The sequence below is a fragment of the Odontesthes bonariensis genome, chromosome 24 (genome assembly GCF_027942865.1).
Source record: "Odontesthes bonariensis isolate fOdoBon6 chromosome 24, fOdoBon6.hap1, whole genome shotgun sequence".
Lineage (NCBI taxonomy): Eukaryota > Metazoa > Chordata > Actinopteri > Atheriniformes > Atherinopsidae > Odontesthes > Odontesthes bonariensis.
Window position 1 is genome coordinate 1,350,673 of NC_134529.1, and position 17,746 is coordinate 1,368,418.

The window sequence follows — 17,746 nt, forward strand, 5'->3', positions numbered from 1 at the left end:
AGATCAAATTGTTACAAGTTTAAACAGCTCATAGACTGCTAACATGCAACTTGCATTTATATCCACCTACACAGCTTTGTTGGAGGCTTTGACCACTGGCAGCAGCCTCAGAAGAGCCTCCTCTGAAGCAGAGTATTTCTTTAGGTCAAACTCATCCAGATGTTTTCCTGATGACAGTAAGATGAAGACCAGAGCTGCCCAATGAGCAGGAAAGAATTTATCTGTGGAGAGACTTCCTGATCTCAGATACCATCGAATCTCATTGACCAGAGAGCGGTCCTTCAGTTCATTCAGACAGTGGAACAGATTGATGCTTCTCTCCGGAGAGAAGTTCTCACTGATCTTCTTCTTGATGTACTTGACTGTTTCCTGATCTGCCTGTGAACTTATTCCTATTGGTTTCATCAGACCTTGTAGGAGCCTCTGATTGGTCTGCAGGGAAAGACCCAGGAGGAAGCGGAGGAACAGGTCCAGGTGTCCATTTGGACTCTCTAAGGCCTGGTCCACGGCACTCTGGTGGAGATGTTTTAGTTCAGGCTTGTGGTTTGCTACCTCAGCTCTACCAGACAGGTCTTCTTCCAACAAGTTGAGTCCAGAGTTGATGAAGGTCAGATGCACATGCAGAGCAGCCAGAAACTCCTGAACGCTCAGATGGACGAAGCAGAACACCTTGTTCCAGTAAAGCTCACTTTCCTCTCTAAAGATCTGTGTGAACAGTCCTGAGTACACTGAGGCTGCTGAGATATCGATGCCACACTCTGTCAGGTCTGATTCATAGAAGATCAGGTTTCCTTTCTGCAGCTGCTCAAAAGCCAGTTTTCCCAGAGACTCAATCATGTCCTTGTTCTCTGGACTCCAGGCTGCATCTGCCTCAGCTTTCTTATGATACTTGACATTTTTTAGTTTGGCCTGAACCACCAGGAAGTGGATGTACATCTCAGTCAGGGTCTTGGGCAGATCTCTTCCCTCTTTGGTTTTCAACACTTTTTCCAGAACTGTAGCAGTGATCCAGCAGAAGACCGGGATGTGGCACATGATGTGGAGGCTTCGGGATGTCTGGATGTGGGAGATGATCCTGCTGGCCTGCTCCTCATCTCTGAATCTCTTCCTGAAGTACTCCTCCTTCTGTGGGTCAGTGAACCCTCTGACCTCTGTCACCATGTCAACACACTCATCAGGGATCTGATTGGCTGCTGCAGGTCGTGTGGTTATCCAGAGGCGAGCAGAGGGAAGCAGCTCCCCCCTGATAAGGTTTGTCAGCAGCACATCCACTGAGGTGGGCTCTGTAGCATCAGTCAGGGGCTCCTTGCTGTGGAAGTCCAGAGGAAGTCGACACTCATCCAGACCGTCAAAGATGAACACAACCTCGAACTTTTCAAACCTGCAGATTCCTGCTTCTTTGGTCTCAGTAAAGAAGTGATGAACAAGCTCCACCAAGCTGAACTTTCTCTCTTTCAGCACATTCAGCTCTCTGAAAGTGAACGGAAACAGGAACTGGATGTCCTGGTTGGCTTTGCCTTCAGCCCAGTCCAGAGTGAACTTCTGAGTTAAGACTGTTTTCCCAATGCCAGCCACTCCCTTTGTCATCACTGTTCTGATTGGTTCATCTCTTCCAGGTGGGCCTTTAAAGATGTCTTCATGTTGGATTGTTGTTTCCTGTGCTTCCAGTTTTCTAGATGCTGTTTCAATCTGTCGCACCTCATGATCCGCGTTGACCTCTCCAGTTTCTTCCATTGTGATGTAGATCTCAGTGTAAATATCACTAAGAAGTTTTGAATTCCGTGTTTTTGTGATTTTCTCAAACACATACTGACATTTTTTTTGCAGCTTGGTTTTAAGTTTTTGTTGACACTCAGCAAGAATATCTGCAACAATGAAAAAATAAACATAATATCAGTGACAAAGTTCAAGTATATGAGTCATGAAATGATTTCCAACTTTGTGGAATGTTTCAGCTAAGTCCTCAGTACTAATCCTACTCGACTTATCGGCTGCATTTGACACTGTCAACCACGGCATCCTTCTGTCCATACTCTAGAATGGGCATCACAGAGAGAGCACAGCTTTGAATCGTACCTCATTGGTCGGTCATTCAAAGTGTCCTGGCTTGGTCACACTTCTGCACCACACCACCTCGCCACAGGGGTCCCCCAAGGTTCAATACTGGGACCTCTTCTCTTTGCCATATGCACCACCTCACTGGGCCAGATCATCCGATCACATGGCTCCTCATACCACTACTATGCTGACGATACCCAGCTCTATCTGTCATTGACTCTTGCCAAAGCCCATCACCTCCAACTAACCTTTAAAGATCATGTTACCTCAGTTGCTGAATCGTGCCGCTTTGCATTGTTGAACATAAGAAAGATCAGGCCATACCTAACCCAACACGCCACCCAGCTGCTGGTGCAGACTATGGTCATCTCCCGCCTTGACTACTGTAACGCCCTCTTAACTGGTTTCCCAGCCTGTGAAACCGCTGCAGATGTCCAGAATCAGCCTAAAAGAGCACACGTCCCCCCTCTGTTCATTGAGCTCCACTGGCTGCCCTTAGCCACCCGCATCAAATTCAAGTCCCTGATGTTAGCCTACATAGTCCTTAATGGAACGGCTCCCATTTACTTGAATGCTCTCACAAAGGCTTATGTCACGACTCGGTCACTCCAGTCGTTAAAAGATTGTCGTCTAGCAGTGCCTACACCACGCTTAAGACAATCCAGACCCTTCATGTGTTGTTCCACGATGGTGGAATGACCTACCGAGCGCTAACACAACAGGGGCGTCCCTGAATATCTTCAAGAAACTCTTAAACATAACTATTGGATAATCAGTACATAGTACCAACATATTTGTATAAATTATCAATCCAATTAAATCTTTCGCCTCCAGTGAAACCAGAAAACATGTGGTATATGTAATTAAGGTACCATAATTGATATTCGAGTTCTGGATCCCCTCCCGATCGGATATACCCGGAAAGCTTTCAAAGAGAGGCAATCAAAAGGTATCCTAATAAGATGCCCAAACAATCTCAGCTAACCTCTTTCAACATTTCTACAGAAATGTAGAGATTCACCCTAGATCCTGTCCGTAAGGATGAGCCAAGAAAACTTCTGAAGCAAACACATTTCAGCCGCTAATATCCACAATTTTGTAATTTTGGTCACTCCGCAATTCTTGTGACCATCTTGGAACATAGATGGACCAGATAACAAAAAAGGCTTTTGGCTCAGTTCCCTCTTTACTTCAATGGATCGTTGCAGCTCCCTCATTACTGCTGACAAAGCTCTAAAACATCTCTCCATCTCTTGGTCCAACTTTCCATCACTTGAGAAAAGGATCCCAAGATACTCCTCCGATTCAGGCAAGGACCCATCTCCAAACCTGAGGGAGTGCTTCAAGAAGTCATGGCTTGAAGAAGCCAACAGAACGACATCATCCTCAAAGATCAGATATGCAAGCCTGAGGTTCCAAAAGCAGACACCCTTCTCTGTTAAACTACACCTCGAGATTCTGTCCACAAACACTGCAAACAGAATTGGGGCAGCCTTGCCTAGATTATTCAGATTCTGAATTACCCTAAACAGCAGCTGTGGTATCTCCTACTCCCATACCACCCCCTAAATGCTTTCGGTATCTTGGGGCAAACCTTATTCACCTCTAGTGTCCTGCTGCAGGGGAGCTTTTTAACTACCATGGCAACCTTTGCCAAGGAGACCGGTGTGTCTTCTCCTGAGTCTTCAGACTGCCTCTTCAGTGGAGGACATGGTGGCTGGATTAAGGAGACCTTCCAACCAATCCTGAAAGGTCTCCTTGTTCAACTTGATGGCTCCCTCATAGCTAATGTCCACCAGCAAGTCCTCTGGTTGCTGCCCCTACAGGTGCATGACCCTCTGATCACAGTGGATTCTCTTAACATGGCCCCATTCAGATACTGTGTCCCTAACCTCGACCGTTACATGTGACAAACTCTCCCAAAGGTGAGCGTTAAAGAGTTCCCAGACAGGGGTCAACCAGACATTCCCAGTTCACCCTCACCACTTCTTTTGGTTTACGAGGTCTGTCCTGCAGTCTTCCCCAACACAAGAATCCAAATCACCACCAAAAGGTTATCGGCTCTGGCTGAGTGTTTAAGACTAAAATGGCCTGGTACCAAGTACACTTATGAACCACTTTATTCTCAAACATGGTGTTTGTTATGGGAAGTCCATAACTTGTGATGTTATTTTACATAAAACTATGCATTTTAATGGTATTTCTGACTATCGTTCCCATATTTGTGAAAAAAGAAAAACATGACGGTTGAGGTAGGTAAACACTGAGCACAAGGAATCCAATGGAATTCATTTATTTGCTGCAACACTGATACTCTGATTCTAAACTCTAAATTAGGCTACCTGAAAAATACAAAACATAAACGTAATGTTTCCAAAACAAATAAAGTTATTGTTACCAGTAAATTGTAAATAAAATATATTTGTGATTATAAGTAAGTTAATAACTTAGTGTCATATTATTTTTGGTCAGTATTATAATTTTAATAGGGCCTCTCAGGGGCCCTCTTAATCATGGGCCCCTAGATTCCTTCTCCTTTTACCCCCCTTTTCGGCGCCCCTGCTCTGAACTGCTGATCAGTCAGGACTTTCCCTTTTGCGACTTGCAGCTGCTGTGAGGTGTTCAGCCAGGTGAGTATTTGCCTACTTGCCTAACCCCTTCTCCCCCCGGGCAACTCCAGAGTATGGACGGGTCCAGCCTCTCTCAGGGAGTTTGGTTCCAGAGTTCATCCCGAGCATGGAGGTGAACCCAGCTATATCTATTCGGTGCAGCTCCACCTCACACACCAGTTAAGCCTCATTTGAGGTGACCCTTCATGTTCTAAGATCCAGTTTGTTACACCAGGGACTGGCATCCCCAGACCCCAGAGGACGTTGATGTTTCTCCCCGCAGATGATTAACCCTCCTGTTGTCCTGCGGGTCCAAAGTGAGCCACCACCATGTTTAGCTGTAGAAAAAACACCTTAAACTATCTTTTTCCAACTGTAAATGTTATGACTTTTCCTAAAGGGACCCCATCATTAGAAAAAGTCAGACTTTATTTTTGTTTATGTTTCCATGTGGGCTGTACACCACTAGGGTACAAAGATTGCCTTATGGGTCATTTTTGACCCGTGAATTATTTAAACATTTAAACACCAGAAAAAAGTTCACTGTTTTTTTAACAGTTTTTTAACAGTTTTTTAAACTGTTTTTTTAAACAGTTTTTTTAACTGTTTTTTAACAGTTTTTTTTAACAGTTTTTTACATTTTTTTAACTGTTTTTAACAGGTTTTTACAGTTTTTTTAACTGTTTTTAACAGTTTTTTAACAGTTTTTTTAACAGTTTTAACAGTTTTTTAACAGTTTTTTTTAACTGTTTTTAACTGTTTTTTAACTGTTTTTAAAACTATTTTTTTAACAGTTTAACAGTTTTTTTTAACAGTTTTTTTTAACAGTTTTTTTTAACTGTTTTTTTTAACTGTTTTTTAAAAATGTTTTTTAACTGTTTTTTTTACTTTTATTAACTGTTTTTTTAACTGTTTTTTTTAACTGTTTGTTCAATATAATTAATTCAGAAGTAATTACTTCACATTTATATAATAGCAATAATAAACCTTTATTATGTAAAAGAAAACTGAGAAAACAAGAAAACTGTTGGTCCAACTGACAGTTGGTTTGTGGTAAAAAAAAAAATAAAAAAGTGTAATCCTGAACACTGGTGATTGTCTTTTTGTATTGTCTAACAAAAAATACATGATAAAAAATGTATTGAGTTGGGTTAAATGGATAAATAACAGGTGGTTTCATCATACAAAATAGATTTTGGATTTAAAATTCAATTAAGTTGCTTTATTTTGGGGCTTTGGTAGGGCGGCTCATTTCTGACCCGTAGGACAAAGGGAGTAAACATTTTCATTATATGTAGATCTGCTCTTAGTCGTGCCCATTTTACAGGTTATACCATGGCTCACCTGCTGGTTCTGAAGAGTTTTTTGATAGCTTCTCCGCTAGGTCGTTTTTATTTAGCATTCCTAAAACCGTTTCAGCCATTTTAACACTGTCTATACAGTAGGACAGCACCATCTGATCAACGGTGTCCACCCTGTCTGCATTTTCCAGGCGACTCTTTGGGATTCCACAGAAGTTTTCCATGATGTCCTCCTGCTGCAGATGCCATTTGAATCTTTTAAACTCCTCTGCATCCAAATCATCCAACGTTCTCAAGAGAAGCACCGTAGGTTTTGCCATCTTTCCCCTCCTGCAAACATCCAAAAGTAGTTAGCAAATGTTGCTTCAGATTTAACTAATTTAAGTTTTACATGTATAATTCCCCAAATTTTAACCATTCTTTTTAAATGATACGACTTTACAAAAAATATATACATTCTTATTTTAAACTGGAGAGGATTATTAGCTGAGTGAGCTGGTTGAAATAAAGAGTTTAATGTGGGTTTCATGGCTACACAAACTATACCATGTTATCACAGGTACATTTCCCACTTTTTGACCCAAAAAACAAACTGGGGATATCGTAGGACAGTGGAAGGAGTACTTAAAAGATCTCCTTAAACCAGTCGCCGTGTCTTCCACTGTGGCGGAAGAGTCCGAGGACTTGGGAGAAGTCCCATCATAAGTCATCCATCATCTTGGCCGAGGTTGTGATGGTAGTGAAACAGTTTAAAGGCAGCAGCGCGCTGGGGCAGCGGCGGCTCCTCCATAGCGGCGATTTGTGCGACGCACTACCAAACACGGAGTTTTTTTTTTTTTTTTTTTTTAATCTAGTTGCTAAGGCGGGACTGATCTACTGCAGGCAAACTGGTTGTATATGTCATTGTCCAATCAGATTAAGGTCGCGCCCGGTGTTGCCACGCCCATTTGGGGCGATTTCTGTCAGGGTCGAATTTGCACCAGAAATCTCACGTTGACATGAATGGTACGTCAGTTTTTTTCAAAAATCCTGCTCCCAATTAATTTTCTATTCAGGTTTATGTGCTCGCACAAACGACGTGCTTTCCTCATACGTCTGCTGCGCGGGACCATGATCATTCTACGAAGAAGATGGCGAGTGTCGAGTGCAACAATACGGTAGTGTTTCTGACAAAAGTACCCTTTAGTCGTCGTACTAATGCAGAGAAGGAAGTTTGGAAGAATTTTGCAGGATTTTGCTCCACCAACTCTGGTATTTTTCCAGGTAGTATTTGATGTAGCTAAATAACTTAACCTTTTGTGCTCAGTCATTGACTTGTAATGATTTAAATCTTTTATATAATGTTGACAATAATAGCAGAATGTATAATGACACATTCATTGTTAATGGTGCAGTATTATATTTAAAAAAGAGAGAAATCTCACATAAGTAAGCTGCACTTAACCAGGTTTGACTATTGGTTATGCTTTTCTAAGTCATATTTTCCAAAACTTCAATAAACACTTGACTTGGATTTATATGCTGTCATTTTAATTACATTCTTTAGAATGAAAGTTGAATGAATCTTATCATTAAGAGCTTATGTGTTTACTTATTTCATAGAATCCTGGAACAATATGAGCAAAATAAATAAATAATGGTTAAGGTGTAATATTAACTGATTGGCAAATTATGCAAAAAATAACAAAAAATTATTAAAAATTATTACAATAAATTATGCTACCTAGACAAATATACCTCAGTCCTGTGGACTTTTATGGTACTTATGGACATAACGGGGGAAATTGCAGAGTCACTTTGGTTATTTGGCAGACCAAATAACCAAAGTGACTCTGCGTTGTGTTTATTTAAGGAAGACAAGGAGTTTCTGGACGATTTTATTTCCTGCGGGGGAACATAACAGGTTTGCATCAGTACGCTCTGATGCAGCTTTCACAGACTGGAAACTGCACTACCTAAAAAAACTGTCAGGAGCCGCCACTGGCTGGGGGTAGACATGGTTTGCCCCGAGATGCTAAAGGGTTTGCATGTTTTGGGGCTGTTTTGTCTCTTCAGTGTCCCATGGAGGTCTGGGACGGCGCCTGTGGTGTGGCAGAGTGGTGGTCCCCGTTTTTAAGAAAGGGGACTGCAGCCACAGAGGATCACATTACTCAGTTTACTCCTGGGTGTTGGAAAGAAGACTACGACCGACTGTCGAACCCTGGATTCGGGAGGAGCGGCCGATCTTTACCCTTTCTGGCTACCATATTTCAGCGAGGCTTACGTTTTATATCCTGGCTGTGCATTGTATTTGACTATTTCTAATTAGGGCTGGGCGAGTCAACTCATTATTATTGCGTTAACTCGTTAATTATTATTTAACGCAGATAAATTTCTTATTGCGCATTAACGTAAAACAAAGTAAACAAGTAAACAAAGTAAAAGACAACATTAGTTGTTGTAATCATTAAAGAAATAGCATTCTTAGCATTGTCGCTGGTACCAATAAATAATCAAAGTAATACTGGCCACTTTAGCTGCTTCTCAACCAACGGCAGAGTCATTCCCCAGAGGCAATCTGCAGGGTCAGAACTAGGATTCTTTAACTTCCACTTCTCCTCTGCATCACATTCACACGTCGCCGATCGTCATTTCCTGTCAAAACGGCAGTTTCAAGCTAGCTACAACGAGGGTAGGTTCACTTCCTGTTTTCAAAACAAAAGCACCAATTGTATGGTAATGGCTTTCCCTATGATAAAAGGCAACGGGTATTTCATTTTGTGAAAATAACCGGAAGTGCGTTAGCTCACTGCGGCTAGCTTTAGTAGCGCCGAATTCGTGGGAACAAAATTGTAAACAGCCGGTATTTTGTCAGGTTTTCAACACGTTGGGGATCTAAACGACTACTTCCTCACCTGAAAATGTTTCAAATGTTGCTAAAGTTTACAGAGTTTAGAGCTTAAGAGAAATCAGCTTCAGGCCGGCTGATTTCAGCTCGGGCAGGAGCGAAATGCATTGTGGGTAAACGCTCTGCATACTGTCTGATCGATGAGTATGCAGTATGTAGTATGCAGTATGTAGTATGTAGTATGTGGTTTCGAACACAGTCTGTGTGAAGCTAACGGAGCTAACCGGCGCTACTTCCCCTTTTACTTGTTTCAACATAAAAGCACGTATTTCAAAATAAATTTTAAAGAAACTCCTGCATTTACAGCCAAGTTGAATTGTCTTCTCAGCGTAGTAGTTCCAGTCTAAAATATCACTTAAAGGCAAAACACACAACTGATAGCAGCAAGTCATTCAAGGAAACAGACAGTGGAGCGAGGCTTCTACATAAAAACTACAGAAAGATGCTGATGTTAAAAGTGTGTTTGCACAACAAATGTTATGGCACTTTCATTCATATGGCAGCACATTTAAAATAAAGCTAAATGCTAACGATCTCAGCGTTACATAAGTGTTGGTCCGTCTGAAAGTTGGTTCTGTTTTATGTAGCATGGAGTCCAGAAATGAGCAGAAATGAAAAATAAAACACGAGCTGGTGATTATCCTGTTCTCTGTTTACTGATATTGTTGATAATTGATCATTTAAGTTACTGCGGTATCAGCTGGTCAGTAAATGTTAAAGCACTCTTTCATTAACCATCACAAGGAAAACTCTAAAGAAAATATAAACCCTAAGGTTGTGCCTTCTCAATTCGATTATTCAAGAAGTAAGTGAACACATACAGTTAGAACTGTTACCTTTTAAATGTGAAAACGGTCCCTCTGGAGCGGAGAAAACGCGTCTGAAGCAGGTTTTTGAAGGTCTGGCAGTGCAGCTGCAGCTCAAAGTCTTTATGAGAAGACAATAAAATGTGATAACAGATCGGCTGATCAAGAGAAGTTAAACATTAACAATGTGTAGCAGCGTATAACTCCAAATGTTCCCCAGCATTCAGTACATTATGTTTTTCTCTAAGACTGTTGAAGCTTTTCATGACGATGCACGTCTTATCGCTCACTAAATCTTTGTGCTGGTGTAATCAGATTAAAGGATGTGACGTGAATTAAAGATTATATTAGATTAATAAAGACACTCATTAGATAAAAATGGTTTTCTCACGCTGTTTGACTATTATCTGCCCTATTATTATTATTATTATTATTATTATTATTATTATGATGTAATCCTCATGTCTGTCCACTAGATGGTGGTGGTGATCCAAAGAGGTAAAGATCAGCACAAACTGGCAGCTGGTTCCACAGAGAGGGGCCTGATAACTGAAGGCTCTGCCTCCCAAACTGGCAGCTGGTTCCACAGAGAGGGGCCTGATAACTGAAGGCTCCGCCTCCCAAACTGGCAGCTGGTTCCACAGAGAGGGGCCTGATAACTGAAGGCTCCGCCTCCCAAACTGGCAGCTGGTTCCACAGAGAGGGACCTGATAACTGAAGGCTCTGCCTCCCAAACTGGCAGCCGGTTCCACAGAGAGGGGCCTGATAACTGAAGGCTCTGCCTCCCAAACTGGCAGCTGCTTCCACAGAGAGGGGCCTGATAACTGAAGGCTCTGCCTCCCAAACTGGCAGCTGGTCCCACAGAGAGGGGCCTGATAACTGAAGGCTCTGCCTCCCAAACTGGCAGCTGGTTCCACAGAGAGGGGCCTGATAACTGAAGGCTCTGCCTCCCAAACTGGCAGCTGGTTCCACAGAGAGGGGCCTGATAACTGAAGGCTCTGCCTCCCAAACTGGCAGCCAGTTCCTCAGAGAGGGACCTGATAACTGAAGGCTCTGCCTCCCAAACTGGCAGCTGGTTCCACAGAGAGGGGCCTGATAACTGAAGGCTCTGCCTCCCAAACTGGCAGCTGGTTCCACAGAGAGGGGCCTGATAACTGAAGGCTCTGCCTCCCAAACTGGCAGCTGGTTCCACAGAGAGGGGCCTGATAACTGAAGGCTCCGCCTCCCAAACTGGCAGCTGGTTCCACAGAGAGGGGCCTGATAACTGAAGGCTCTGCCTCCCAAACTGGCAGCTGGTTCCACAGAGAGGGGCCTGATAACTGAAGGCTCTGCCTCCCAAACTGGCAGCTGGTTCCACAGAGAGGGGCCTGATAACTGAAGGCTCTGCCTCCCAAACTGGCAGCTGGTTCCACAGAGAGGGGCCTGATAACTGAAGGCTCTGCCTCCCAAACTGGCAGCTGGTTCCACAGAGAGGGGCCTGATAACTGAAGGCTCTGCCTCAGTAATTTCACTCTTCATTCAGAGAAACTTATATCAGAGACGCCACTAAAACCTGTTTTTCAAGCGATGTTTTCAACAAATTTTCAAAAGAAAAGTATTTAAAAAAAACTGTAAGATACTTGAAAAGGTCACAAGAAAAACAATAATTTTCAGCTAATCTCCAGATAAATGACGTGTTGTTGCAGCTCTAATAAAGCAGATGTAAAACATGCTGCAATTTAAGTTTGTTTGTGGGATGAAGAGACATTTCTATTCAGAGAAGAAGGTAAACTGAACTCGGAAAAACAAGGAAAAACTGGTCTGCCGTGTACAGAATGTACTCCAACATGGAGGCGGGTTATGATCAAGGTGATGGAATTTAAAAACATTGAAAAACCTGTCTGACTCACTGAGCTACACAACAAGAAAACCGCCATCCTTTGTCTTTAAGAGATAAACAGCAGAGTTTCTGTGTCTGACTTCAGTGGAAGAAACCGCAGTTATTCCCACAAATTAAAACACAATGTGATTTATTTTGGGAATAAAACAATAAATAACATGTTTCTAATCAACAACAATGTAAATGATGATCATGCAGATTTTTCTTCAAAGTTCTTGGAGTGATCAAACTGGACCTGAAATAAGACGTGAACATGTTCCCCAAACATCACAGCGCAGAAACAAACAGGAAGGTCACTGAAGACAAAGTCCAAACTCACCGTTCGTTCAGCCGAGTGTTGAAGAAGACGCTCCGCTCCACAGACACAGGTGAGCTGCCTCCTGGAACCAGTCAGAGCTCCTCCCCTGATGGGGCAGGACAGGTATGTTAGCTCCATTCTTTCATTGGAAGCTCAAGAAGGAGGAATCTCAAGTTAAACCAGATGTGCGCACGTTGGGGCATGCGCTGGACGCCGTAGTCGCGCAGCTCTGCGCACACGCACGATACCCTCTGCGCACGTACGAGCACATAATAACCCCAATGCGGAGGGGTTTCTGTTCATTTCTAGGGGGCGCCACTGAGCCATTTGGCTCCTCCCACACACAATACCCTTTACATACGCACGAGGCGGTCAGGGTGGACGTGTGTGCCAAGTTTCATGATCTCGCGATGATGATGATGATAAGATAGATAGATAGATAAATACTTTATTAATCCCAATTTTCAAATCACAAACGCCATCACACCATTTTCACCGCCTGGCCACGCCCACACCGTTCAGAGATTGGAAAAGTTTCCCATGAACCCCCCCCCCCTCCATGTCCTAAGAGTAACCTGGCCAAGTTTGAAAATTTTAGCATTAAATCTGTAGGAGGAGTTTGATCAAATGCGAGGTGTGGGAAAGAAAAGACGTTTCCAACCACCAGCAGGTGGCGCTAAAGGTGGATGTCACTATTTTATATGTGCACGTTCAGGCTGGGTCCAGCATTCACCGTATGAAGTTTGGGACAAGTTCGATCTTATGCAAGGCGTGGAATCGGTCGAAAACGCACTTTCCATCCAAAATGGCGGCCTTCCTGTGTACATGGGACCATGGTGGCATGAGACTTTTTTGTGCGTCTGGGCATGATGAATGAGTGTACCGAATTTCATTGTCCCACGCAAAACTAACCCCAATGCGGGGACCATTTTTAAGCATCGTAGGGGGCGCTACAGAGTCAATGAGCGACTCCCAAAAATATAAAGTTTAGATTCTTTCATGTCGTCGACCGGCAGGTGGCGCTCGCAAAAGGAGTTTTCGAGCATCTTTTGCAAAGAATAAGACGGAAAGAAGACGGCGGAATAATAATAATCCTTACAGATACAATAGGGACCGAGCCCTAAAAAACTCCCTGTGCACCCAGAGAGGTGTAGAAAGAGAGTGGCGACACGCCCACAGACTTCTATAGAAAGAAAGGAATGCGGAAGTCACGTGGGTCACAGAGACGCCAGAGTTCCAAACAAGGGGCGCAGCTCCGTTAACCTCAATTGCTCGTCAAGAACAATTACTGGTAAGTTAATAAAATAACAGCATTTTAAACGTTTTTTACATTTTTAAGCATTATCTATCAGAAGTATACTCTTAGACATCGTTATTTTTACATTTGGTTAGCATGAAATGTCGATGTTGATGTTAAAAATGGAATGGATTTAGGGACCTAGCTTAAAGCTTGGTAACGGAGGCTAACGTGAGGTAATTAACTGGATCATTTCACTAAAGTCCGTTAACTTTTTATTGTCAGGTGACATTGTGTAAAGTTGTTTTGATTGTTAGGTTTTAAAACATTACCAAAATACTATATATTTAATACATTTTTGGTATTTCTGACGTATTTTCTCCGGTAAATTGATTAAATTACAACATTTTTGGCATAGTGAGGCATTAGCTGACTGGTCTTTAATTAGGTAAGTTTTTTTCAGCATGACTTTGCAGCTGTGATAATGAATTTATGAATTTCTCTGTTGTTGTCAGGGAGGTCAGCAGATGTGGTGCTCGCTGCTGTCATGGATCAACCCTTATTAGGGCTTCAGAACTTTTCTACAATGTCCAAACCCTTGAATTTGATCAAATACAGTTCATTGTTGCAGATTAATCTACCCAACAGTATAAATAGCAGTAAAATAACTTCTCTATTAAGGCTTGTTTTACATTTTCCATGATGACATTTTATAATAAAATGTTTAGTTTAAATCTGTTTTGTTTATTTTTTTCACAACTGACACATTTATTTTGTCATTAATATGGTTTTAACCAGAAAAAAAGTTAAATTCATATTTTAATCCATCCATCCATCCATTATACCCGCTGAATCCGTCGGTCGGGTCGCGGGGGTGGGTGGGGGGGGGGGGGGGGGTCTGGGGCTCATTGTCCATCTGACACCAGAGAGAACAGACAGACTGAATGACATCTTCTACAGATGGAGTGTTTGGGACAACAGGAGTAGATCCTGGGAACAGACAGTAACATCAGGCTCTGTTGAAGGATGTAGATCTGAAGGTAAGCTGGACCACTGGCATGATTCAGTATAAAGGAGGACGAGGTAGCTGCCCCCTGCTAGCATGCACGGGTACCCTCTACGATTTAAAATGGTGATAAATGTGTCTCTACGCTCCAAAAAAGAAAAACGTTGATAAAATACATCGTCGGTGAAGTGATCAATGCACATTATGGGTCAATATTTACAGAAAATTGCGTCGTAAATGTTAAAGTTATCGTTTTTGTGCTCCGTCCCGCTAAAACCCGTTCAAACTGACTGACAGCGCTGTGATGTTTGGAACTCCGGAGGCTCAAGTGACAGCCCTAGCAGCGACTTCAAAGCGTGTCGCAACTCTGTATTACTCTGTAGCTCTGTGTGCACCGCGTACCCGGGGTTGGGAAACACTGGTTTAACCCACAGACCTGACCCCGCCCAGCTCAGGGATGACGTCACCGCACAGGCCCCGCCCCGCGCTGTGACTTTGGTCCCAGGAAACTCGGCAGAGTGAGCGCTCTGTCCTCAGGTGAGGCAGGCAGGTGACGGTGTCCCACCTCCGGCTCAGACATGATGGAGTCCGCGCTGTTTTCCTGCTGAAACCCGCAGAATGACAACCTGTTTCAGGATTTCTGCTCTCTGACAGCCTTTCTGAGGACTTCTGGGGACCTTCTGAGGACTTGTGAGGACTTTCCGCGGACTTTGGGGCGTTAAGGTGTGGTTCAGGGTTCCTTGTGTTTGGGGCCAGCCGGGCCGGGTCGCAGCTCGCCATGCCGGAGCTGATCAGCGTCGCGGAGTTCGTGGCGGAGACCAACGAGGACTACAAAGCTCCCACCACCTCCAGCTTCACCACGCGCACATCCCACTGCAGGAGCACGGTGGCGTCTCTGGAGGAGGTGGGACACGCGCACACGCACACGCACACGCACAATTATATATACGTGAAACAGGTTAATGTGGCTCCCAGGGAGCACCGTGGGGCAGAATTAAAGCCCAGAAAGGTGCTTTATTTCCCGCTGGGGCAGAAAGAGGAACAGAAAGACTCACTTCCTGCTGCTGTAACTGCGTTTTGTAACTGCTCACAGATCCACTTTTTCATGTTGCAACTCTGGGATGATGCAGCACATTCTGCTGAAGTTTCCAGAGGAAGCAAAGTTTAAAGGTCAGAGAGTCAAATTCATTAACAGTGGCTAATTAACCAGCAGCAGTGCGAACCCTGCACATGCGCAGCAGCACAGGAACTAGTTGCCATGGTTTCAGCGGGTGGTGAACTGCGGTATCTCAGAGCCCAGAATGTGCAGAACAAAACTAAATGTCTTATATTCTTCATCTTCTTCTTTTATTCTTCTATTCTTCATCCTCTTCTTTTCTTCTTCTTCTTCTTCTTCTTCTTCTTCTTCTGCGTATTCGTCAGTAACTTGTCCGTTCTTCTTTGTAAATGCTTCATTCTGAGGTCATAAAAAGATGGCGGCTCATGTAGGAACGACTCTAGAAAATTAAGACTGTGTTGTTGTTATTTTTCATGGCTCCGCCCCTCCCAGCGGAGCGGTGATGTCATCATAACCTGCAGTTTTCCCGGCTCAGACTGGCTGTTTAAAGGACTCCTCTTTAGCCATGTTATTGTTTTAATTTCCTTTTTTTCTTGTTTTATTGCAGAATTGTGTTGTTTTTAATGTGCTTTATGAGTAAAATGTTCACTCAGTAGCATGGTTTATGATAATATAATCTGTATTTTATCTCGTCTCCGGCTCTTTGTTGAACTTTATCTTGTTTTGGAGAATGTTGCATCTCTGGGACGCCATCTTTGGTCTTTCTGTGCGTTTGTGGACATTTTAAAGCAGTTGTGGACCAGATTCTGCTGCTTTGGGCTCAGTTGTGTTGCCACTTATCTGATGTTGGACCTTTCTAAGTTTCCTCTTCACATTCAGCAGTTTCCTTCCTCTCATGGTTTAGCTTCCAGCTGCTTTTCAGACACTTTTCATGCTTTTTGGGGCCATTTTTTCCTGTTGATTGTTGGACAGTCGGGCTCAGATCTGTACGAACGTCCGTTGTTCCTGTTGCATGCTGGGACATCAGCACACCTGAGGCTGTTCCTGTTGCATGCTGGGACATCGGCAGACCCGAGGCTGTTCCTGTTGCATGCTGGGACATCGGCAGACCCGAGGCTGTTCCTGTTGCATGCTGGGACATCGGCACACCTGAGGCTGTTCCTGTTGCATGCTGGGACATCGGCACACCTGAGGCTGTTCCTGTTGCATGCTGGGACATCGGCAGACCTGAGGCTGTTCCTGTTGCATGCTGGGACATCGGCAGACCCGAGGCTGTTCCTGTTGCATGCTGGGACATCGGCAGACCCGAGGCTGTTCCTGTTGCATGCTGGGACATCGGCAGACCTGAGGCTGTTCCTGTTGCATGCTGGGACATCGGCAGACCTGAGGCTGTTCCTGTTGCATGCTGGGACATCGCACACCTGAGGCTGTTCCTGTTGCATGCTGGGACATCGGCACACCTGAGGCTGTTCCTGTTGCATGCTGGGACATCGCACACCTGAGGCTGACGGTCTGATCAGGTCCCAACACGATGCACCTCTCCCTGATCCTCCCTCCGTCTCAGACGCCGTTTGTTGTCTCTCCACTCGTTCTTTCATTCCTTCGGCCTCTTTAACTCCACCTCTGTCGTGTCTCAGCTCGTCCATCCCAGCTGATCCGAGCGCTCGCTCAGCGTCTCTTCTTCTGCAGTTTAAATGCAGTAAACACACAATCTGCCGGCTCCATCAGGACCAGAGAAAGAAGAAGCTCAGTTATTCTCACTCATATGAAACTGAAGGAAACTAAAAACAGGAAGATTCTGAGGAGAGTTCTGCAGTTTCTATAGAAAGCACATTTCCTGAGTTTTAAACCGTTTACGGCTTTTCTGGTGAAATTCTTCTTCTCTTTAGCCGCATTCGGACAGAACAGTTCTAATAACTGCCTGCCACAGCGACGTGTTACTTTAGCGCCGCATTCAACAACAAAACAGAACAAAACAAAACCCGGTAAAAGTAAGGAGAGAAGAAGAAACAGCACCAAGAAGCTGACATGGAGAGCGGGGAGGCCACCGTGTCCATGGTCTGCATGATGGTGATATTAATCATGGACAATCACATGGGGCGTCTAACATGGAGGCTGGAAGAGCTCAGTTCCCGAGGGCCGCGGTCCCTAGTTCCCGAGGGCCGCGGTCCCTAGTTCCCGAGGGCCGCGGTCCCTAGTTCCCGAGGGCCGCGGTCCCTAGTTCCCGAGGGCCGCGGTCCCTAGTTCCCGAGGGCCGCGGTCCCTAGTTCCCGAGGGCCGCGGTCCCTAGTTCCCGAGGGCCGCGGTCCCTAGTTCCCGAGGGCCGCGGTCCCTAGTTCCCGAGGGCCCTGGTCCCTAGTTCCCGAGGGCCGCGGTCCCTAGTTCCCGAGGGCCGCGGTCCCTAGTTCCCGAGGGCCGCGGTCCCTAGTTCTGAGCTCCAGCTGCTGACTGTGCCACCTTCTCTCTCAGCTCTCTGCATGTGACCTACAGGCTCTGCAGGTGTTTACATCTGATTTACGGGCTGGTGAACCAGCTTTTCTGGTGTTGTTCCAACAGTGAGTGCACTTCTGGAGCGTCTGCATGTTTCTCTCACTGAGTCACTGAGCTG

At 44.4% G+C, this 17,746-nt stretch overlaps 2 protein-coding genes across 2 annotated transcripts in view; one reads left to right on the forward strand and one right to left on the reverse strand.

Moving 5' to 3' along the window:
• LOC142374854 (NLR family CARD domain-containing protein 3-like) overlaps positions 1-17,746 on the reverse strand; it is a 28,519-nt gene that overhangs the window by 7,429 nt on the left and 3,344 nt on the right. Inside the window, exons 2-5 of the mRNA XM_075458695.1 lie at positions 11,860-11,944; positions 9,692-9,782; positions 6,012-6,298; positions 71-1,865 (exon numbers count right to left, since the gene is read on the reverse strand). Of these exons, the coding sequence (XP_075314810.1) occupies positions 71-1,865; positions 6,012-6,288 (2,072 nt within the window). The 5' untranslated portion in view covers positions 6,289-6,298; positions 9,692-9,782; positions 11,860-11,944. The remainder of the gene's footprint in view (positions 1-70; positions 1,866-6,011; positions 6,299-9,691; positions 9,783-11,859; positions 11,945-17,746) is intronic.
• asap2b (ArfGAP with SH3 domain, ankyrin repeat and PH domain 2b) overlaps positions 14,581-17,746 on the forward strand; it is a 37,403-nt gene continuing 34,237 nt past the window's right edge. Inside the window, exon 1 of the mRNA XM_075458680.1 lies at positions 14,581-14,985. Coding sequence (XP_075314795.1) covers positions 14,860-14,985 — 126 coding nt within the window. The 5' untranslated portion in view covers positions 14,581-14,859. The remainder of the gene's footprint in view (positions 14,986-17,746) is intronic.